Source organism: Rhinoraja longicauda, chromosome 44 (assembly GCF_053455715.1).
Source record: "Rhinoraja longicauda isolate Sanriku21f chromosome 44, sRhiLon1.1, whole genome shotgun sequence".
Classification (NCBI taxonomy): Eukaryota; Metazoa; Chordata; class Chondrichthyes; order Rajiformes; family Arhynchobatidae; genus Rhinoraja; species Rhinoraja longicauda.
Genome location: NC_135996.1, coordinates 15231 through 39528, shown reverse-complemented (window position 1 = coordinate 39528; position 24298 = coordinate 15231). Strand labels below are relative to the sequence as shown.

The 24298-nt window shown below is 52.3% G+C and overlaps 1 protein-coding gene across 1 annotated transcript; it reads right to left on the bottom strand.

Annotated features, from left to right (window-relative positions):
• On the bottom strand, positions 1–24079 carry LOC144612424 (tumor protein p63-regulated gene 1-like protein). The gene is made up of 6 exons (XM_078432051.1): positions 24019–24079; positions 23819–23958; positions 23074–23162; positions 22245–22421; positions 16260–16361; positions 1–23 (listed from the first exon to the last, which is right to left on the bottom strand). Exons 1-5 carry the CDS (start codon positions 24077–24079, stop codon positions 16355–16357), a joined length of 474 nt encoding a protein of 157 aa, XP_078288177.1. The 3' UTR covers positions 1–23; positions 16260–16354.
• Positions 24080–24298: the final 219 nt, after the last annotated feature.

Genomic DNA, 24298 nt, shown 5'->3' with positions numbered 1-24298 from the left:
TACGCAACATCCGGTGGCGTTGTCTACGAATTTGAAAGTTGAATTAGATTTGCACATGGCTGCACAGATGTGTGTGTACAAGGAGTTCAGAAAGGGGCGAGAACACATCCATGAGGATTATCAGATAGGTTGAAATGTTCCCTATCCTCACTGATTGGGGTCTATTGATCGCGAAGTCGAGGGTCCAATTGCTGAGTTGTTTGCTGACAACAAGTTCAACGAATTTGGTGATACGCTTGGATTGTAAAAGAGTATTAAGTGCAGAGTTGTAGTCTATGAATAGGAGTCTGACGTTGGTGTTTCTCTTATCTACTTTTTTAAGGGATGAGTGTGGAGCATGAGTGATGGCCGATAGGCCATGGACGTGTTGTGGGTAGGCGAACTGTAGTGGGCCAAGATCGCTGGGTAGACTGGATTTAATCCTTTCCATAACTAGCCTCTGAAAACATTTCATGATGATGGATGTCAAGGCCACTGGACGGTAATAGTTTAGGCGTAACGTCTTGCTTTCCTTCTGTACTGAGATAATGGGATTAGTTTAGAGATGCAGCGCGAAAACAGGCCCTTGGACCCAGCGAGTCCGCGCCGACCACCGATAACCCAGCACTTTCCTATAAACAAAGGAAAATTTACATTTTTACCAAAGACAATTAACCTACAAACGTGTGCGTCTTTGGATTGTGGGAGGAAGCTGGAGCACCCGTCGAAAACCCACGCGATCACAGGAGAACGTATAAACGACGTCGTGACAGCACCCTTGGTGAGGATCGAACCCGGATCTCTGGCGCTGTGAGGCAGCAACTCTACTGATGTGCCACCTGAAATTGAGACCGATAAAAGTTGTACTTCGCACCCACTCCAATATTCCAGATTGTTTAGCAGGTAATCGAGCCGGTGTTCAGTCCCAGAGAACGTGTTCTGTGACGCCCAATGTCCGTTCTCTTTTCTCTTTGCAGTGAATTTGTTGGCGATTGTGATCCTGTCCCGGGGAAAGTGCGGCCTCTCCACCTGCACCACTCGCTACCTGGTGGCCATGGCAGCGGCCGATCTACTCACCATCTTCACAAAGGTCATTTTCTATAGGATCAGAGTTCATTACTTTCCGTGGAATTTCCTGTCCTTTACCCCGGTGTGCAGTGTTGGCTTTGTACTGAAGTCTGTCGCGATACATTGTTCTGTCTGGTTCACCGTCGCTTTCACCTTTGACCGGTTTGTCGCAATTTGTTGCCAGAAACTGAAAACAAAATATTGTACCAAGAAAACTGCTGCCTTGCTTCTCGCAACAATTGGTGTTCTGTTCTGTCTGAAAAACATCCCCTTCTACTTCATTATGGAACCATCGCGTATATTCGACAATGTACCGTGGTTCTGTCTAGTGAAAGCCAGTTATTTCACTGAACCGGGCTGGGTGGCATATGACTGGTTTGATACGGTGTTAACTCCGCTCCTCCCTTTCGCTGTGATCCTGCTACTCAATGCTCTGACAGTCCGGCACATTTTAGTGGCAAGTCGGGTCCGTAAGGGGCTGAGGGGTCAGAGCAAGCAGGAGAACCGCAGTGACCCGGAGATGGAGAGTAGGAGGAGGTCTATGGTTTTACTCTTCACCATCTCCGGCAGCTTCATCCTCCTGTGGCTGACGGCTGTTGTAAACTTCTTCTGTTATCAGATCGCTGGAAGGGGAATATATCGGACTGATTCTGAATGGATCTTTAACTATGTCGGGACTTTGCTGAGTGATCTCAACTGCTGCACGAACACATTTATTTACGCGGTGACCCAGTCCAAGTTCAGGGAGCAGGTGATGAGCGCGGTGAAATATCCGGTCACATCAGTGATTCGGGCCATGACTAAATCCTCGGCCTGAGCGGAAACCAGAGGCGTCCGTAGTCTCTGCGCTTGGGCCACCAGCACTTTCACCAGATCCACCATCTTACAAGTGTCAGTGCGGACGGATGACCGCATGCCCGTCACGGCGAGATCGTTCCGATTTCCACAATCGCCCCACCTCCCCTTTCCTTCCTCCTCCTATACTCCCTTTCACCTCCTCCCGCTTCTCCCTCCTGCCTCTCCTCTCACCTCCTCCTCTTCCCCGCTGATCTTCGCTCCTCACTGCTCTTGTTATACCCCCCCCCTCTCCTCTTTTTTTCCATCCTCTGCTCCCTCTCTCCGCTTCCTCTTCCCCTCCCATCATCACCTCTCGTCGTCACCTTACCTCTCCCTCCTGTCTCCCTCCGTGGTCGCGGCGGTCGGAGTGAACAGCGCCATTGGACCAACCACAGCATCTCGCTCCGCAGTGCACAGCGGTCAGTGTAATAATGTTCGCCTCGTCGCTCATCAGCCTATTTCCCTTCGTAGTGGAACCGGTCTGGTGTAAGCTCCCTCCTGAGATCAGTGCGGAGTCTGCCCAAGACCGGGTCACATTATAGTGGGACTGAGTTTCTTCTAGCGGAATGCGTCACGACATGGTTTGACCACGACAAGACCTCAAGAAATCGTGGATGCAGCCCAGACCATCACGCAAATCAACCTCCCTTTCATTGACTCCATTTAAACGTCACGCTACCTCGGCAAGGCCAGCAACACAATCAAGGACAAGTCGCACACTACCCTCACCCCCCCCTCCCGCCTCTTCTCTCCTCTCCCATCAGGCAAAAGGTAGGGAAGTGTAAAAACACACACCTCCAGATTCAGGGACAGTCTGTTCCCAGCTGTTATCAGGCAACTGAAACATCCTACCAACGACTATAGAGCAGTCCTGAACTGCTATTTATATCTTTGGTGTCCCTCGGACTATGTTTGATCGGACTTTGCTGGACCTTGCCTTGCACTAAATGTTATCCATGGTATTCCCGTTATATTTTATCTGCACACTGCGGATGGCTCGAATGTAATCGTGTAATGTCATCGCCCGGTTCGGCCGCGAGACGTTTCAGCGCCCGGTGCGATTCGGCCGCGGGGACTTCCATCCCCTTGCGGGGACTGTGCGGGTCGGTCGGGGACGAGCTGTCTGTCCGTGGACGTGGGGAAGAGAGTGGAAGTTTTGTTGCGTCCATCACAGTGAGGGGGTGTTTGGAGTCACTGTGATGGACGTTTGTGTTGGGGTTATGTGTCTTGTGTTCTTTTTTTCTATGACTGCTATGTAGTTTCGTTCGGTACTTCGGTACCGAATGACAAATAAAGCTCTGTTATACCTGTTATATTATCTTTCCACTGACTGGTTAGGACGCAAAAAAAGCTTTTCACTGTACCTCGGTACACGTGACAATAAATTAAACTCAACTGAAACTAAACTCAAACTCCGCTGTGGGATCAGTTGTTCAACCCTTCCTCTTGAATGCGGTCCGCCTAATATACCCCTCCCGTGGTAACATTGTCCACCCGCCTTCCTGAGTGTGGTCCGTCTGGTATAACCTTCCCCGGTACTACTATTAGATCACCCAGCTCAGCAGTGTACGTCTTACGAGCAGAATTGCTGGCCATCATTGAGTAGATACACTTAGACTGCCCGCACCCTTCAGACACTGCCAATTCAGCAGCGTCTGTTTCACCAGTTTATTTCTAAATACGTGTACAATATCCTCGTCAGCTGGAAATGATGCACAGATTTAGCAAGGACGTTGCCAGGGCTCGAGAAGACATTAAAATAGATATCATAGAGACTGAAGGTAAAATAATTAAAGCCGGGACTTGAACGGCTGATCGAGTGAGTCGAGTAATGGAAAATGGGTTGAGATAAATGTGAGGTGTTGCATTTTGAGGGGTGAAACCAGTGCAGAGTATTCACGTAAGATAAACACAAAAGGCTGTAGTAACTCAGCGGATCAGGCAGCATCTCTGGAGAACAGGAATAGGTGACGTTTCGGGTTGAGATCCTTCTTCCGATTGGGAGTCATAGAAGAAGGAAACTAAAGGTGTAAAAAGCTACAGAACAAATCAGAGCCGGCACTGATAACCTAGGAGCCCACGATGGGTCATTGTTGGCTATGGAGGAGAGGACAACGAAGAGATACGAACAGTGAAACTAGTAGGACCGTAAGGTTGGCGGGGTGGACGGAGAGACACAAGTTTGGCGACGGGGGGGGGGGGGGGGGAGATGGCTACTTGAAGTTAAGAAAAGAAATTCCTTCCGCTGGTTGATAAGCCAGCGACATATGAGGTACTGTTCCTTCAACTTGCGTATGGCTTCACTCTGACAGCGGAGGATTCCCAGGACTGCAAGGGCAGTGTGGGAATGGTAAGAGGAGTTTAAGTGTTTGGCAATCGGGATATTGTAAAGGCCAAGACGGTCGGAGCATAGGTGTTCAGAGAATCACTCGCCCAGTCTGTACTCGGTCTCACCAATATTTAGGAGTTCACACCGAGAGCAACGAAGACCGTAGATGACGTTGGAGGAGGTGCAAGTGAATCTCTGCCTCACCTGAAAGGACTGTCGGGGTTCCTGGATGGAGACGAGGAAGGATGTATAGGGCCTGATGACGCATGTCCTACGGTTGTTGAAGAAAGTACCTGGAGAGTGGGTGGAAGGGCCTTAATAAATCTTGTAGAGCAAAGGGGTCTACAAATGCAAGAACATAATTCTCCAAAAGTGGGGTGACGGTTTAATAGGGGGGTGAAAAGACTTTTGGAACGTGGCCTTTATCAGTGAGGGTATTGTGTAGAAATTGGGAAGTTATGTGGCTGGTGAAGCCGCATTTCCAGTGAAAAGATGCACGATAAGGAAATAACCGTTAGTGCAATTTAAAGCTGGCAAAGTCCGACCATGGATAATCCGTGGGACATCAAAAAGGTAGATAGTAGTTCCGCACTGCTCTCTGGTTGTGGTTGGATGAACCAGTTGCCTGATAACAGCTGGGAAGAAACTGGCGGTGAATCTGGAGGTGCGTGTTTTCACGCTTCTCTTCCTTTTGCCTGATGGGAGAGGAGAGAAGAGGGAGTGGCCAGGCTAGAACTCATCCTTGATTATGCTGTTGGCCTTCCCGTGGCAGCGTAGGATGGGATGGGGGTTCGGTCAGTGCGTGACCCGGGGAATGTTTGTGACACAATACATCGTTTTCTTCTCATTTCAATTATTGTCCAATGCTTCTGTTAATGTTGTTTTATTAGAGAGCGACAAGGCTTGGGAATGCCGATCGTGGATGGACTGTGCAGCTGGGAAGGAACTGTCCCTGAATCTGGAGCTGAGGGTTTTCACACTTATCATATCATATCATATCATATATATACAGCCGGAAACAGGCCTTTTCGGCCCTCCAAGTCCGTGCCGCCCAGCGATCCCCGCACATTAACACTATCCTACACCCACACTAGGGACAATTTTTACATTTACCCAGCCAATTAACCTACATACCTGTACGTCTTTGGAGTGTGGGAGGAAACCGAAGATCTCGGAGAAAACCCACGCAGGTCACGGGGAGAACGTACAAACTCCTTACAGTGCAGCAACCGTAGTCAGGATCGAACCTGAGTCTCCGGCGCTGCATTCTCTGTAAAGCAGCAACTCTACCGCTGCGCCACCGTGCCGCCTCTATACATTTTGCCTGATGGGAGAGCGGGAGAAGAGGGAATGGCCAGGGTGTAACTCGATCTTCATGATGCTGTTGGTCTTGCCGAGGCAGTGTGAGGTATAAATGGAGTCAGTCGAAGGGAGGTTGGTTTGTGCGATGGTCTGGGTTACGTCTGGGTTACGCGGCAATTTCTTGCGGTCTTGGATGGAGCTATTCCCAAACCAACCTGTCATGCATCCTGATCAAAAGCTTTCTACAGTGCATCTGGAGAAGTTGGTGACAGTTGTTGGGGACATGCCTAACTTCCTAAGGCTTCCAAGGAAGTAGAGGCGTTGGTGTGCTTTCTTGTTTGTTGCTCCAATATGGGCGACCCAGGAGAATTTGTTGGCGATTTTGACTCCTCGGAACTTGAAGTTTTTCTACCATCTTTACTTCGGCGCCATCACTGCAAACTGGGGTATGTGTGTCGCTTCAATTCCTGAAGTCAATCACTATGTCCGAGGACATTTTTTTAATGATTGCATCAATGTGCTGGATCCTGATCAGATCTTCAGAGATATGCACGCCCAGGAACCTGCAGGTATTGACTCACTCCAACAGGGACACATCGCTGAAGCCAGGTTTGTAAATCTTCAGCCGTATGTTTCCAATATCAACATTCAGCTCTTTGGTTTGACTGTATTTCAGAGAAATGGTTTTGTTCTGGCACCATTCAATCAGACGACCGATCTGGGACGCCAGAATGCACTGCTGAGCCTACTGGAGATGTCGTGGGTCCAATCAGCGAAACGTCGATGAAAGTAGGTGCCCACTTGATAACCCCAATGACGTATCTGCCTAGCCTTTGTCAACATCGGAGGAGCATAGGTGAGTGCATAAGCCTCCGATCACCACCGGGAGCAAGTTGACATTTGGCACTTTGGATTTCTAACATCTTCTCCTGTATATTTGGAAACAGGAGAAACCCCACACAGTGTCTTGGAGAACCTCCAAACTCCGTACAGACAGCATCCGTAGTTAGGATCGATCATGGTTCTCAGGCAGCATATTTTATTACAGTAAACAGCCTAGAATGGGAGCCCGCCGAGGCGGCGACTGCTGGTCCCTGGAGAATCAAGCCGGCGACGACGACAGACACGAGGAGCGAGGCCGGTTGGAAAGGAAAGGGAACCAGCGTTTGGCCTACCGCGCCCCTAATGTCGGCTGTGGGAGGTGCCCACCCCGGCGAATAAAGGTGGATGGGCAAGGAGAGGGACCTCAGTTCTCTGGTCGATCCAAATGTCCAAAAAGGCGAAGGCTAGAGGCCCGATGGGGCATGCCTGGAAAGGGTATCGCTGATCACAACCAGAGCGCGGACTCGACTTTTGAAATGGCGATAAAACATGGCGCCTCTTGCATGATGGTGCAGTGGACTACTTCTCTACACTTGCGAATCGGGGATGTGCTTGGATATGCAAATACTTTACTGGAATGTTTGTAAGAAAATAATTTCACTGGACATTTGCAGTTTGTATTCGTGACAATAAAAGCACCATTGAACCATGGAAGCATTGCATTACAAACACTCACTAGACCCGCTGTAGATTCTGGTGGGTCAGTATGAGGTGCCGGAGGGCATGGATTGATTTGTCTGTGAAGCAGCTTGATCGCAGGCTCAGATCCGTCAGTGAGGAAATCACACTGAGAACGGAGACGAGTTCCTCGGCGCAAGAATCCCCGAGACCATTGGCACCAAACAAGGGGATCAGAAAGAACCAGGGACACACAGAGACAGAAGACAGTGTAAATCCCCAGTGTTAACCAGTAACACAGTTACTTGATCATATCAATATTCAGTGCCAGGCACCGAGTGACTGTAAGCACAATGTCACACAGTTGGGTACTTACCCCAGTTTCTGCATTTTATAGTGTGGGCTCCGCAAAGCCACCAAGAGCAGCTTCACTCCTGAATCTCTCACTTTATTACCACCAAGATCTAAGTCCTTCAGTGAGTGGCTTGTACTGAGAACAGAGACAGGATTCTCATCAGAGGAATCTGAGAGCCCATTGGATTCCAACCTGTAGATGAGGGAAGATGAGAGTAAGAAACTCAGGGAGATCGGAAATGGTGAACTCAGAGAATTCCTGTGTTCGCCACCCACAAGTTGATGTTAGTTTATGGTCACGTGCACAGAGGTACAGTGAAAAGTTTTTTTCGTGCTGACCAATCAGCGGAAAGACAACACATGATACAATCCAGCCATCCACAGTGTAGAGATACGTGATAAAGGGAATAACATTTAGTGCAAGATAAAGTCCAGTAAAGTCCGGTCAAAGATAGTCCGAGGGTCTCCAATGATCTAGATAGTTGCCTAGGACTGATCTCCAGTTGTTGGTCGGATGGTTCAGTGGCCTGATAACGGCAGGGAAGAAACTGTTCCTGAATCTGGAGGTTCATACGCCTTGCCCGATGGGAGAGTGGAGAAGAGGGAATGGCCGGGGTGAGCCTCGCCCTTGATTATGCTGGTGGCCTTGCCAAGGCGGCGTGAGGTGTAGATGCAGAACAATTAATGTTCTGTGTCAGACCCAGAGTGACTGTAACATAATCTCTCACAGTCTGGTACGTACACCAGTTTCTGTATTTTACAAGTCAGATTCCTCAGATCTGTGGACACCAGCTTCACTCTTAAATCGCCCAGTTTATTGTTATCCAATCTAAACACAAATAGACAGAATGAGAAATAAACTGATTCCAGATTCATTCCTCTTGATGCACTTATTATCCTCACGGTTTTAGACACGTCTATATCAGGAGATGAAATAAGATAATGTTCTTGCAGCAAACTGCAAGGAGCCAGTCAAAAAATGTTGGAGAACTGGACCAGGCAGTATCTCTGGAGGAAAGGAATGATGGACGTTTGGGATTGGAATTCCTCATTAGATTGAAAGATAGAGGTGGGGAGGGGTATTTGGTGAGAAACTTGAGACGATAAAGTGCCAGAAGAAAAGGTTCCCCGAAACCTCACCTGTTGCGTTTCTCCAGAGATGCTGCCTGATCCACTAAGTAACTTCAGCATGTTTGGAGTGAAGCAGCATCTGCTGTTCCTTCCCACTAAAAAGGAGACAGCGTCGTCCTTCCAACCCCAAAGACTTACCAACATCTGGTCATTTTTCGCATTGATAAACCTTCTTTTCACCAGTTTGAACAAGGGAAGACCTGGCGTGGGTGGGCTGCCGAGAACCAAGGGGGACCCTGTGAAGAGGGGACGGAGAAGGGACCTTCTGAATTCTGAAATAGGGTCCCGACTTGAAACATCGGATGGGCCCGGGGTGGGTACCGGACGTCGGTGGAGGACACGCCGCCGAGAACATAGAGGGACCATTGCCAACAACATTGAGCACTTTGTAACTTTGTCGGCGCCCTATACTCTTTGCATATTTTGTATATTGTAGGCAAAACAAAGAATGTCACGGTGACATGTCACATATGATGATGAAGCATCATTCATTCATTCACACCGACTGTTTAATTTTGAAGCAAAACACAAGCACACACAGTCACACGTGCACACACGTGCATACAAGCACGCACGCACGCACTCATGCATATACACGAGCACGCACGCACATACAAACGCACTCACGCACACACTCACGAACTCACGCACTCACACGCGCACACAAGCGCAAACGCACGCACATGCACATACAAGCGCACGCACTCACACACACGCACATTCACACGCGCGTGAAAGAGCACACGCACGCACTCATGCACATACACACTCACACGAGCGCATACAAGCGCACGCGCAGAGTGAAGCACCCTCCGCACAGTCCTGTGTCTCACACACTCACGGGGATGGGAAAGGGAGCGGAGAGGGAGGATGGGGGGGGGGCACACGGAAGGAGGGTGGGAGAGTAGGGGAGTGAGGGAGGACAGGAGGGTCATACGGAGGGAGGATGATAGAGGGGTTAAAGAGGGAGAGAGGGACGGTGGGCGGTAGAGGGGGAGTGGAGGAGGGAGGGAAGAGCGGAGGGTCACACGAGGAATAGTGGAATTGAGGGAGGGAGAGAGGGCTGGATGAAAATTTGTCAAAGTAGTGCCAAACATGCATTGAACCAGGCTAAATGTCGTCTGGAGTATTATTTACACCTCTTGTCACGTATTAGAACGGGTTAGAAACCTTAAGAGGGAAACTACCTCCATCAAACACCCACAACACTCTTATCTCTTATTATTGAGACGGTGGTACAAGAAACTGAGAATTGTGATCTCCGGATCCAAGAGAAGTTTCTTCCACCAGCCTTCATTGCCTTGAACCACCCTGCACACAACCCGAGTCAGCACCAAACAACTGCGGACATTACACTATGAATGTTGCACCACATACCTTGGCTTCAACAATATGGTCTCCCTTACACTGGAGAAAACAATGTGCAGATTTAATGATCAGTTTGAGGAGCACCTATTTTCAATGGTGACCCTGTGTTTCCAGTTGCCCAACATTTTAATTCCCCGTCTCCTCTGACCTTTTCTGTGCCCTCCTGCGCTGTAATATAGAGGCCCGTGCTTCAACAGAACTGCTCATCTTCTGTCTCAGCATGATGCAGTCGGCTGGAATCAGTATTGAACTCTACAACATCAGGTCCCTCATATTCTCTGCATGCACCAGAACTGGCCATTTCTCCTGTACGTCATCGACCTGCAATGTTGGCTCAGTTTCCCTCCCTCCATTGGCGCAGGCTGACCTGCTGGACATGTCCCAATGCCCTGCATTTGTGATTTTACATGTCACTTTTTATTGTCACCCTCTTACTGCCCTCATCTCACAGCCTTTGTACCATTGGTGTATTCTCCCTATAGTGACATTAAACACTAACAAGATCTCATATAACAACTACAGCATGGAAACAGGCCTGTCCGGCCCTACCAGTTCACGCCGACCATTCTCCCTGACCTAGTCTCATCTACTTACACTCAGACCATAACCCTCTAATCCCCTCTCATCCATATACCTATCCAATTTACTCTTAAATAATAAAATCGAGCCAGCCTCCACCACATCCACCGGAAGCCCATTCCATACAGCCACAACCCTCTGAGTAAAAAAGTTCCCCCTCATGTTACCCCTAAACCTTTGTCCCTCAATTCTGAAACTATGTCCCCTTGTTGGAATCTTCCCCACTCTCAAAGGGAAAAGCCTACCCACGTCAACTCTGTCCGTCCCTCTCAGAATTTTAAAAACCTCTATCAAGTCCCCCCTCAACCTTCTACGCTCCAAAGAATAAAGACCCAACCTGTTCAACCTCTCTCTGTAGCCTAAGTGCTGAAACCCAGGCAACATTCTAGTAAATCTCCTCTGTACCCTCTCCATTTTGTCGATATCCTTCCTATAATTTGGCGACCAGAACTGCACACCATACTCCAGATTCGGCCTCACCAATGCCCTGTACAATTTCAACATTACATCCCAACTTCTATACTCGATGCTCTGATTTATAAAGGCAAGCATACCAAACGCCTTCTGCACCACCCTATCCACATGAGATTCCACCTTCAGGGAACAATGCACAGTTATTCCCAGATCCCTCTGTTCCACTGCATTCCTCAATTCCCTACCATTTACCCTGTACGTCCTATCTCATCTGCAACTGATCCATATGGTGACGCTGGTCTTGCCCTATCAGAGATATTCCCCATGTGCCATCCATTACTTCGATTTCTCTACGGCTTGAAACATTTTTTTTGGTCCCTTTTCTACACTTGGTGGAGGGTTTTTGAACAAAGCTTTGCATCTCTCTCCACTAGTGCTACCTCACCTGCTGAATGTTTGCAGCATTTTCCGTTTAACACTGAAATGAGAACCAGTGGAATTTAATATGAGGAAACGCGGGACGTGGGATTATTTATGTCCAGCAGCACCAGTGTAGACACAGACGTTTAAAGATCAATGGATTTTCACAAGATCTCAGTTCCCAAAAACTGCAGCTGTTCCAAATCTGATTTTTTTAAAAAAACATGAAATAAGCAGCAGTTCAAAATATTCAGCGTTTATTTCAAACTTGCTGTTCCTTTGGTTGCTTTTGAAACACTTTGTGATGTTCATTATAACTTCAGTAAACCGATCTTTTCTTTTGAGTTCAGTCTCTATGGTTTTGCATCATCTGCTCATTGTGACCATTGACCACGGAAAGGATGGCAGGTGTTGCACTGCTTTTGTTTTGCGGTTTTCACCACGGTGACCGTTGTCGACGTGGAACTTCATCACAATGGAATTGTTCCGCAACCAATAAATAGCAGCAACCGCTGAAGATCCTTCACTCAGACACAGCTCCGTCTCTTCTGAGTGTCGCTAAAGAGCGCGGATGATGTTTTCCTCTTGGTTCGCTTACCTAATGAATGGGTTCAGAAATCCTCAGGCCTGCGGACCAGGTGACCGCTGTGAAGGTGAAGGAACCGCCCATGCTGACAACGAGAAAGACAAACCGGGTGCAAGTAACGGTCAGCACAACACCACTCCAGCAGCAGTAATCCACGCTTTGGAGAGTGGAGGAAACACTGCTGGTGGAGACGAGGAAAAACTGCCTCAGGAGGTGGCAGGACCATCTAAGGCAATGGCAGAGGGTCAGCCTGAGAAAGGCTCTCTGTCATTTGGTGTCCATTATCCTGTTGCAGAACTGAGGCAGATGAGAGAAGCGAAAGAACATTCTGCCGAGGCAATGCTGCAGCCTGGTAAGCAAGGTGACAGCGTGGAGCAACTGGCAGGGACTGTACCCGACACAGACGCAACAACTATCGGGGAGAGCAGCGTCGAGAGCGCTCCAGTTCCAAGGCCAGTAGATGACAGCTCCACCACGCTTGAATAACCAAAGAGGAAACCTGCCATCTTCCACCGCCCCACTCCAAAACAGACACCCGTGCTTAAAGAAACTGTAAAACAAAGTATCCGGTTGCAATTCATTGCAATTGGTTTCAGCACCTGGAGACCCGGCTCCATCACTTCGATCTATAAGCACCAGAGAAGCTGGGCAATGCAGAAGCTCAGAATACAAACATCTTTCAGTTTAGCTGCAAATATGTATTAATTGTTTGCCTTTTTAAAAAAAATAAAGTTAATAATAATGCTAGTAACTTGCATTGTTAACAGTAATAAAAGTATTTACCGTTACATTCATTATAATTCCTTGATGTGAAAGGGGGTGGGGGGAATGTTGCTAAACGAATGAACTCCGTGTTACACGCACACGTGCACGCATGCACACGCACACACATGCACACGCACGCACACATTCACGCGCGCACAGTCGCACACACTCATGCACAAACATGCACACACACACACACACACACACACACACACACACACACACACACACACACACACACACACACACACACACACACACACACACACACACACACATAGACAGAGTGAAGCTCCCTCCGCACCGTCCTGTGTCTCATACACTCACTGGGATGGAATAGGGAGCAGAAAGGGAGGAGAGGAGGGTCACGTGAAGGGAGGGAATGGAGGAGGGTGGGAAGGCAGGAGGGTCATCAAGAGGGAGGAAGTCGGAGGGGTGGAAGAGGGAGAGAGGGAGGGTGAGTGGAGGATAGAGGGAGGGAGGGAGGGAGAGAGGGAGGGAGGGAGGAAGGAATGTGGGGGGAAGGAGACGGGAAGAAGGGGAAGAGGGAGGGAGGGATGTAGGGAGGAGAGGAGGGTGACGGGTAGGGGAGGGTGACGAGTAGGGAGAGGAGGGTGGAGGGGAGGGAGGGAGGAGAAGAGGGTGATGGGGAAGGATGGATCAACTATTTCCACTTCCGCACCATTGATCCTGATTTACGCATGCACTCTGCCATGCTTCTAGAATTTAATAACTAGTCCCTTCGTCTTGATGACATTGAGTGGTAGGTTATTGTTCTGACACATAATGTCAGTAAAGTTCACTGTCTCTTTCCTGAACTCCGCCTCATCATTGTTCCAGAGCCGACCCATCACAGTGGTGTCGACAGCAAACCTGCGGACGAAATCAGAGAGAGTGCAAAAGGAGTATCGTAGGGGACCGAGAGATCATCCTTGCAGGGCGCCGATGTTAAGACTTATTATGGAGGGCGCCATTATGTCGCAGCGGTAGAATTGCTGCCTCACAGTGCTAGTCGCGCCAGAGACCCGGGTTCCATCCTGACCACGGGTACTGTCTGTGTGGAGTTTGTACGTTCTCCCCGTGATCGCGTGGGTTTTCTCCGAGATCTTCGGTTTCCTCCCACATTCCAAAGACGTACAGGTTTGTCGGCTTGGTATACGTGTAAACATTGTCCCTGATTTGTGTGTAGGATAGCGTTAACGTGCGGGGATCGTTGGTCTGTGCGGAATAGGTGGGGCCGAAGGGCCTGTTTCCGCGCTATATCTTTAAACCAAAAAAACAATGGTGTGACCTATCATCAATGACTGTGATCCAGGGTCCATAGAGCCGAGGAAGCAGTAGCAGAGGGTGGAGCACATTCATAGGTCCGAGAGTTTGGAGATAACCCGCCCCCCCCCCCCCACTGTGGACAAAGGTACACACGGCTTCAACTCTGTGACAAGTTCACGCCTGTTCACACCTTTATTCTCACAATTATCAAACTGAACCTGGTGTCAAGTTCATTTCCATTCCTGGTCACATTAGTGTTCAGTTCCCTCTTGTCCACAAGGAACTTCATCCAACCCTGTTTGTATTGAATGAATGCTGACCACCGTTTTCTGGGGTGGACGGTACTCTAGATGCAGGTATGTGAATGGATCCTGGACTCGCTGCTGTGACTGGATCCTGGACTCCCTGCTGGAACGACCGCAGGCAGTGAGAATGGGCCCGCACCTGTCCTCCACTATCACCCTGAGTACCGGCACACCACAGGGCTGTGTTCTGAGCCCCATGCTCTACTCCCTCTTCACACACGACTGTGTTCCTGCATTCGACACCAACACCATTGTCAAGTTTGCAGACGGCACAACGGTGATCAGGCTGATCACCAACGGCGATGAAACAAACTATAGAGCGGAGGTGCAGAACCTGGCGGACTGGTGCTCGGATAACAACCTGTCCCTAAATACCACCAAGACCAAGGAGCTGATCATCAACTTCCGTAGGTCACATAACGGGGAATATGCCCCGATCTCTATCAATGGGGACAGTGTGGAGAGAGTATCCAGCTTCAAGTTTCTGGGCACTCACATTTCGGAGGACCTAACATGGTCCATTAACACTGCTGCGCTGGTCAAGAAGGCACAGCAAAGACTGTTCTACCTAAGAACACTGAACAAGTCTGGTCTACCCCAACAGTTGCTGACGACCTTCTACCGCTGCACCATAGAGAGCATCCTAACGCATGGCATCCCTGTGTGGTACCTCAGCTGCACGGAGGCAGAAAGGAAAGCTCTACAGCGGGTAGTCCATAGAGCTCACAGGGCCATCGGAACACAGCTACCAGACTTGGAGGGCATCTACAACACACGATGCCTCAGAAAAGCCACCAGCATCCACAAAGACTCTTCACACCCCTGCAACAGTCTGTTCGAACTCCTTCCATCGGGCAGACGATACAAGACCTTCTACGCCCGCACCTCCAGACTCAGGAACAGCTTCATCCCCAGGGCCATAGCTGCTATGAACCGGTCCTGCTGAGCCGGATGGTCACAACGCATAGATCAAATTGCACTTTATCCTGTCTAAAACTGTTACAATTGTTTCATTGGGTTGCTGTTGTCTAAATTAATTAAATTATTGCATCGTATGGCAGGCGCATTCCCAATCTCGTTGTACCCCTGGGTACAATGACAATAAAGATATATTGTATTGTATTGTATATCTGCGAGTGTAAAGTACATCACATTTAGTCACTCCGAGGTGCATTCACATTCTGTTCTTCTGATCCGAACGTAATCATCCACATACCCGTTGTTTAATGCTCTGCATGTCTATCCTTGCAAATTCCCACATATCAACGATTCACTTGTTGTTCTTCCCAACTGCACAGAGGAGAAGATCTGGTCAATTGTTGATCGTTTCAAAGCCACTTGATGGGAGGCTGAATCTCGACTTCTGACTCTACATCGCTTCAAAGATAAGCATCACCTTCTTTGAAAGAGAGAGGGCCAAGCCATAATACACTGTGGACCAAGTGCTCGTAAATGTGATTCAGTATTTGGATAGCATTGACACAGAGAGTTGCTGGGCCAGTTTCTCTGCTGTATGACTATGACAATAGACAATAGACTCTGGGTTCAGTCTCTGCACCTTTCTCCACATGTGGTATCACCATCAGTAGTTACAGCAGGAGTGTGGTACTCTATTCTTATGTGTCCGAGCTGTTTCCTGGAGCGAAGGAAGCTGAGGGGTGATGATATGAAGGTGTGTAAAATCATGGGACGAATAGATAGGATGATTGCAGAGTCGTTTACCCAGGATGAAGATTCAAACATAACACCTCAGGTTTAAGGTGACAGGGGCAAGATTTAGAAGGAACCTGAAGGGAAGGCTTGACACAAAGATGGTGCTGGGTATATAGAACGAACTTTGATAAGATGATTTACTTCTGACATTACTTTTTTTCTCCCTAGACGGATGTCGTCTGAGACTTCTGAGTTGATTATGTGTTACTCGAAGGGCTGAATGGCCTACTCCTGCACCTATTGTCTATTGTCTATTGTCTACTCCTGTATTGCAGATGTCCGGCCAGTGATAGGGTCCACGATATGATACCAGGTGTTTTATTGTGTTCTCTCTCCTCACCTTTTCCTCACATTTGTCCAACAGTTCATTTGTGGTTAACCCCCATTGTAGCAAAGTGTGGCGTCATGCATTTTGGTCAAGGAACAAGGCGTAGACTATTTGCTACATGGGGAGAGAATCCAGAAATCAGAGGTGCAAATAGACTTAGGACTCCTTGTGCAAGTCAAATCGGTGGTGTGGGGGGCGGGGCTCCTTGAAACATAAAGTATAGTGAAAGGCTTGGATGGGTGTGGGGAGGATGTTTCCACTAGTGCTCGATTCTACCACCAGAGGTCGTAGCCTCAGAATTAAAGAACATTCCTTTTGGAAGGAGATAAGGAGAAATTTATTTTCTCCTTCGTGGGTGATGAATCTGTGGAACTCTTCCACAGAATGCTATGGAGGCCGTCAGTGGATATTGTTAAGGCAGAGATAGATAGATTTTTGATATTTTCGGGTTTCAGAGTTTCCGGGGAGAAGCCAGGAGAATGGGGGTGACCGAGAGAGATAGATCAGCCACGATTGAAAGGCGGAGTAGAATGGATGGGCCGAAAGGCCTAATTTAACTCGTATCACTTATAACCCTATGACCTTGTCCGTGTATTTCCTTACATGGGCCCAGCTATGGGGAGAGATGAGGACTTTATTCCTTGGAGAGCAGTAAGCTGAGTGGTGCTTATAAAGGCGTGTAAGTGGCAGATCGGATGAATGCACAGAGTCTTTTACCCAGGACGGGGAGTCAAAAACCAGAGGTCACGGGTTTCTGGTGAGAGGGACAAGATTTACAAGCAACCTGATGGGAAGACTTTACATTCAGAGGGCGATGCGTGTACGGAACGAGCTCTCAGAGGTAGCAGGGATACGTTGAGTCAAAACTGGCATTTCTAGTCACCACGTTTGGAAATATCACTCCCATCTCGACGGTGGCAAGAGGTAAATAGTTGACCAACTTTGGTCATTTGTGCTGAGCAATAAATGTGAGGCAGGAACTGATTGTGCAGCAACCATCAGGTGTGGTGACGCGCCCTGAGCCCCCTCTCCCCTCCCCTCAGAGTCCCTCCCTCCCCTCAGACTCCCTCCCCTCAGACTCTCTCCCTCCCCTCAGACTACCTCCCTCCCCTCAGACTCCCTCCCTCCCCTCAGACTCTCTCCCTCCCCTCAGATTCCCTCCCACCAATCAGACTCCCTCCCTCCCCTCAGACTCCCTCCCTCCCCTCAGATTCCCTCCCCCCCTCAGACTCTCTCCGTCCCCTCAGACTCCCTCCCTCCCCTCAGACTCCCTCCCTCCCCTCAGACTCCCTCCTTCCCCTCTGACCCCATTCTCCTGTCCTCCCCCTTTTTTCCCTCTCACACACTGCCATCTCACTCCAATCCTTCACCACTGCCGCTTTCCCTGTCTCCTTCTATCCAGCCCGCCCTCTCCTCCTCTCTCACACCACCCCTCTCTCCCCCTCCCACAGCCACCTCTCTCCCCGGCTAACCCTGCCTCTCGGTTCTCCCTCTCTCCCACTCCCAACGCCACCCTCCCCGTATCCAACATTCCCCTCTCTCTTCCCCCTCCCACGTCCTTCCGTCTCCCTTCAATGATGCTGGATATTTCAGGCTTTGATGAATTTATTTTGTGGCTACCAGTCACAGTGGAAGCAGGCCCCTCGGCCTAACTTGCCCACACCGGCCGACATGTCCCAGCTACACTAGGTCCACCTGCCCGTGTTTGGCCTTTATTCCTCCAAACCTGTCCTATCCATGTACCTGGCTAACTGATTCTTAAATGTTGGGATAGTCCCAGCCTCAACTACCTCCTCCGGGAACTCGTTCCTTACACCTACCACCCTCTGTGTGAAAAGTTACCCCTCAGATTCCTATTAAATATTTTCCCCTTCATCATAAACCTATGTCCTCTGGACCTCGATTCGCCTACTCTGCGCAAGAGACTCGACCCGATCTATTCCTCTCATTATTTTGTACACCTTAATAAGATAACATAACAGAACTTTATTGTCATTCGATATAAATACCGAACGAAATTTCAGCGGTCACAAGACACAGCAAAAAAGAAAAGAACACAGGACACACGACCCCAACACAAACATCCATCACAGTGACTCCAAACACCCCCTCACTGTGATGGAAGGCAACAAAACTTCCACTCTCTTCCCCCCGCACCCACGGACAGGCAGCGCGACCCCTACCGAGGCAAACGACACGCACAGCCCCCGCAAGGGGAAGGAAGACCCCGCGGGCGAGCCGCCCCGGGCACCGAAACGTCCCGCGGCAGCACCGGGCGATGTTAAGTCCAGCGGCCGAGCCGCGCCGGGCGATGGAAGGCCCCGCGGCCGCTGCTAAGTCCCGCGGCCGAGCCGCACCGGGCACTGAAACGTCCCGCAGCCGAGCAGCACCGGGCACTGACACGTCCCACAGCCGAGCCGCACCGGGCACTGAAACGTCCCGCAGCCGAGCCGCGCCGGCGATGTTAAGTCCCGCAGCCGAGCCGCGCCGGCGATGTTAAGTCCCGCAGCCGAGCCGCGCGATAGAAGGCCCCGCGGCCGCGCCGGGCGCTGAACCGTTCCGCGGCCGAGCCGCACCGGGCGATGGAAGGCCCCGCGGCCGCTGCTAAGTCCGGCAGCCGAGCTGCGCTCCGGGGAAGAGACCTAATAAAAGAAAGGTTTCACCCCCACCCCCACCCCCACCCCCACACATACAGAGCCAAAAACAGAAACAAAAACCATCCCAACACCGACACAAACAAAAAAAAAGAAAAAAAAGACAGACTGCCAGAGAGCCGCAGCCGTTAGGCGCAGCCACACATCACACCTCATCCTCCAGCGCTCCAAGGAATAGGGTCCCAGCCTACTCAATGCTCACACCCTCTAGTCCTGGTAACATCCACGTAAAAAACCTTCCTCCCTGCCCCTCTCCCCTCTTCTTCCCCCTCTCCCATCACTGATGCTGGAATTTTCAGGTTTTGATGTATTTATTTTGTTTCTATCAGTGGTCTGCTGATCCCGACACACGCTCTTCCTCCCTCCCCCCCCCCTCTCCGTGTCTCTGCCGCCACCCCTTTGCCATTGCGGCCGCTGGGATGGTGAGGCTTGGATCAGTGTGTGTGGGTGTTGGCCGCGGGCTGCTGGCTCTCACGCTGCCAGCTCACGGCTCCACTAGAAGGCGAGCAGGCGGCGAGGTTTGGCGTAGCCCAGCTGCGCCCAATTGCTGAGGGCAGACACCAGGCCCAGGACCGTCTCCATTTGGACGGGTTTCTCCAGCAGCAGCGGCCCGTTGGCTCGGCCGGCGAGGGGCTGCTCCCGGTGGGCCATCTCCATCCCCCGGGTCAGCTCCGTGCGGAAAGACCCCAACTGTGGGCAGGAGAGAGGGGGAGTGAGACAGCAGCACGGGGAGAGATACAGGGGAGAGGGGGAGAAATACAGGGGAGAGGGGGAGTGAGACAGCAGCATGGACACACACACACACACAGGAAGAGAGACTGGAGGGGGATGTACATGCACGCACAAAACTACACGCACACCAACACACAAATGCATGCACACACATGTACATACACATGTACACACACATGTACACGCGCACACAAACGCACACGGGGTGACTGGAGAGGGGCTCGTACACACATAAGCACAGACACTCACATACACACACACACACACACACACACACACACACACACGCACACACACACACACGTGCACGCACAAACACACCACACACACCACACACTTACAAACCCGCACCCCTTCCACATTCCGAGACACCCCCATAACCCACTGACCCCTCATCCACTCCCCACACCAAGACACACCCCACTCATACCCTCCCACGTCTACACCCAACATAACCCACCCCCAGTCCGAAACACCCCCATATTCCACCGTCCCACACACCCCAAGTCTCAGACACCCACATACATCCCCTCAGCCACCCTCTCCCCACACTGAGCCTCTGCCCACTCAACCTCTCCCACTCCTATCCCCCCATACTCCACGCCCCCCCTCCCCACACTGAGCCCCCACCCACTCAAACACTCCCACCGATCCCCCCATACTCCAACCCCCCCTCACCACTCCAGGGGTCCCCATACACTCCCCACCCTAACCTGGTCTGTGGCAGGGACTAAGTGATGGGTGAGTGAGGGGGTGTGGGCGAGGGGGTGTGTGAGTGAGGGGTAGGTAGGTGAGGTGTAGGTGGGTGAGTGGGTGATGGTGTGTGGGTGAGGGGTGGGTGAAGTCTGTGTGGGTGAGGGGGTGTGTGGGTGATGAGTATGTGGGTGAGGGGGGTGAGGGGTGTGTGGGTGAGGGGGGTGTGGGTGAGGGGATGTGGGTGAGGGGGTGTGGGTGAGGGGGTGTGGGTGGGGGGTGAGGGTGAGGGAGTGTGTGGGTGAGGGGATGTGGGTGAGGGGGTGTGGGTGTGGGGGGGAGGGTGAGGGGATGTGGGTGAGGGGGTGTGGGTGAGGGGGGGAGGGTGAGGGGATGTGGGTGAGGGGATGTGGGTGAGGGGGTGGGAGTGGGTTGTGGGTGAAGGGGTGTGGGTGAGGGGGTGTGGGTTGTGGGTGAGGGGGGGTTGAGGGAGTTTGTGGGTGAGGGGGGTGTGGGTGAGGGCGTGTGGGTGTGGGGTGTCTAGGAGTGGGTTTGGGAGGGAGGGTGTGGGTGCGTCTCGGAGTGGAGGTGGGAGGAACAGTGTGTGTGGGGGTGTCTAAGCGTGGGGGTGAGGGGGAGTGAGATATGGGGTGTAGGTGTGGGAGGGGATGGGGGTTTTCTAGGAGCGGGGGAGGGGAGCGGGTGAGTGTGGTGTATGTGGGGCATTGGAGAGGTGGGTGAGGGCAGGTGTGTGGGGGTGGGGGGATGGGAGGGAGGGTGTGTCTCGCAGTGTGGGTGTGATATCGGGGTGTAGGAGTGGGAGGGGCTGAGGGATGTTGAGGAGTGGGGGTGGGAGGGAGGGTTTGTGGAGTATGGAGGGTGCAGGGGGTTGGGAAGTGGTGTAGGGGGGTAAAGGGAAACCGGGTGAACTGGTATGGGGGTTTGCAGGAGTGGGAGTGGGTGAGTTGAGGGTGTAAAAGTGGGCGGGTTGAGTGGGGGTGGCTTGGAGTGGGAGGGAGTGGGATATGGGATGTGCCTGGGCTGGCTGAGGATGGGTGTAGTGGGGGATATGGGGTGGTTTGGTGCTGGGTGAGGATGGTCTAGGAGTGGGGGGGGTGAGATATGGGGGGGGGGTATAGACTGGGTGAGAGTGGGTGGGAGGTGGGGAATGGAGGGGTGGGTAGGACTGCGTGAGAGGGATCTAGGAGTGGAGAGTTGGTTGTGGGGGTGGTGGCGGGATAGGGGGGCTGTAGGGACTGGGTAAGAGTTGTCTCGGAGTGGAGAGTGGAGGGGAGGGGTTTGGTGCACGGGTGGATATGCAGGGACTGCGTGAGAAGTGGGGGGGGGGGATATGAGGGGGTGGAGGGACTGGGTGAGGGGGGTCCAGGAGTGGGGGGGTGGGGAATGGAGGGTGGTGTCGGCACTGGGTGAGGGTTCCCCCAGGGTGGGGGAGGGGGGGTGAGGGGAGTCCAGGTGTGCGGTGTCGGCACTGGGTGAGGGTTCCCCCAGGGTGGGGGAGGGGCGGTGAGGTTCCCTCAGGGTGGGGGAGGGGGCGGTGTGGGGAGCCCCGTGTTTCGTTTTGTTTAGAGATTCAGTGCAGAAAGAGGCCCTTCGGCCCATCGAGTCCGCGCCGACCAGCACTTCCCTCACATAACCACTATCCTACACACACAAGGGACAATTTTTACACATATACCAAGCTAATTAGCCTATAAACCTGTACGCTTTTGGAGTGTGGGAGGAAACCAGAGATCCCGGAGAAAACTCACGCAGGTGACGAGAAGAACATACAAACTCCATACAGACAGCACCCGTAGGGAGGGGAGAGGGAGAGGGAGGGGGTGGAGGGGGAGAGGGAGAGGGAGAGGGAGGCAGCAACTCTAGCGCTGTCCACCATGGCCGCCCAGTGTTGACTCACCAGCTGAGGGAGGTTGAGGGGAAGTGGAAGGGGCCGACAGTGATGCTGTCGATGTAGTGCAGGGGGATTCGCAGCAGCAGGTGACAGGACAGGCCCACAAAGTCGTAATGAAACACCAGCAGGACTCGTGGGGTCAGCAGCACCAGTTTCTCGCTCTCCCGGTTCCAGTGGTCCACCCTGAGTGGGGCAGGAGGCGGGGAGATGCACTCACTCACTCCTGCTCCCTGGCAACGGGGCTTTCCAAAGGGAACGTCCGTCCCCACCCTCGCCCCACCCACCCTCCCGATACAGACTCACCCTCCCTCACCCACACCCCCCTCCCTCACCCATACCCCCCTACCTCACCCATACCCCCACCCTCCCTCACCCATACCCCCACTCTCCCTCACCCATAACCCCACCCTCCCTCACCCACACCCCCACCCTCTCTCACCCACAGCCTCAACCCTGACCAACATCCGCGCCTGTGGGTCAGGGGTCAGTCAAGCTGTAGGATTGCCTCTCTCCCCCCAGTTCCCCTCTCCCCCCCTGTTCACCTCTCCCTCCCATGTTCCCCTCTCTTTCCCCCGTTCCCCTCTCTCTGCCCAGTTCCCCTCTCTCTCCCCTCGTTCCCCTCTCTCTGCCCAGTTCCCCTTTCTGTCCCTCTATCCGCACCTCCCTATCCTCTCCCACACCCTGCCTGTCTCCTCTCCCCTTTTCCCTCACACCTCCCCTCCTCATCTCCCACCCCCTGCTCCCTTGCACCCTCTCCACTGACGTCTCACTCCGGCAGAAGCTGGGCATTCCCCCCCCCCTCCCCTCGCCGCTCCACTGATCCGGGGTCTCTTACTCTGTGAGGAGCCAGGCTCCCTGCACTTTGCCGTCTTCATCCCCCAGTGTTTTCTCCGTCTCGCTGATCGCTGCTTGCAACACTCCTGGCTGTGGAGACACAGTGAGAGAGAGATGGTTTATGTCCACTGGGGAGAGAAAGAGAGACTGTGACCCCCCACTGGGGAGAGAGAGAGACTGTGACCCCCCACTGGGGAGAGAGAGAGACTGTAACCCCCCACTGGGGAGAGAGAGACTGTGACCCCCACTGGGGAGAGAGAGAGACTGTGACCCCCCATTGGGGAGAGACAGGGACTGTGACCCCCACTGGGGAGAGAGAGAGACTGTGACCCCCCACTGGGGAGAGAGAGGGACAGAGACTGCAACCCTCTGCTGGGAGAGAATAAAACTGTGACCCTCCACTGGGGAGAGAGGGAGAAATAGTGGCCGTGGGAAATAGAGAGAGAGAGAGGCAGTGAGAGAGACAGAGAGAGAGGCAGAGAGAGACAGAGAGAGAGGCAGAGAGAGAGACAGAGGGAGAGGGGGAGAGAGAGATGATTTCCTTCCAACAGAGAGACAGTGAGACGGAGACTGTGACCCTTCACTGTGAGACAGACGGATAGATGAACCCTCTGACCTCTCTCTGACCACAACCATCAGGGGGAGAGACCAGGCCTGTCCTTCCCTCGCTGACCCCAGGAGGTGATGCCCAGATCCCCAGCAGTATCCCAGACCCATCTCCCAGTCACCGCGCAGCCCACACTCACCCGCAGAGCAAAGAATTCAACCCGGTGGCTCTGGCCCGAGGACGGGGGGAGGACAGAGGGGGAGAACTCCCCCCGTGGGAGAGGGGGATACAGTCGGGAGAGGTCAGCAGGGGTTACAGGGGTCACGCCCGAGCCCGGGGCAGTGGTCACGCACTGTTCCACTCCTGGGTCAGGGGTCAGGTGCTCTACTGACCCCGGGATAAAGGTGGCGTCGGGTTCCAGTTGCGGCGAGGGAACGCTGTGCTCCAGCTGATCCCCCATGGCCGGCAGGGGAACCCCTGCTCCTCCTGAATCGGGGAAGGGACGGTGAGGGAATCGCGGGGCTCCGGGACGGGATCAGCTCCAGTCCAGGCCGGAGCGAAGCAGCAAACTCCGGGTGCGAGCAGTCAGGGTCAGGGTGGTTCAGGGTCACAGGGTCAGGGGTCACAGGGTCAGGGGTCACAGGGTCAGGGGTCACAGGGTCAGGGGTCACAGGGTCAG

Bases quoted from the DNA above. Each gene is read 5' to 3' on its own strand.
- LOC144612424 (XM_078432051.1), bottom strand. From the start codon at position 24,079: ATGGGGGATCAGCTGGAGCACAGCGTTCCCTCGCCGCAACTGGAACCC. The intron at 23,163-23,818 runs GTGAGTGTGGGC...GTGTCTCCACAG, and splicing joins TTGAATTCTTTGCTCTGCGG to CCAGGAGTGTTGCAAGCAGC. The intron at 22,422-23,073 runs GTAAGAGACCCC...TGCCCCACTCAG, and splicing joins GGAGCCTGGCTCCTCACAGA to GGTGGACCACTGGAACCGGG.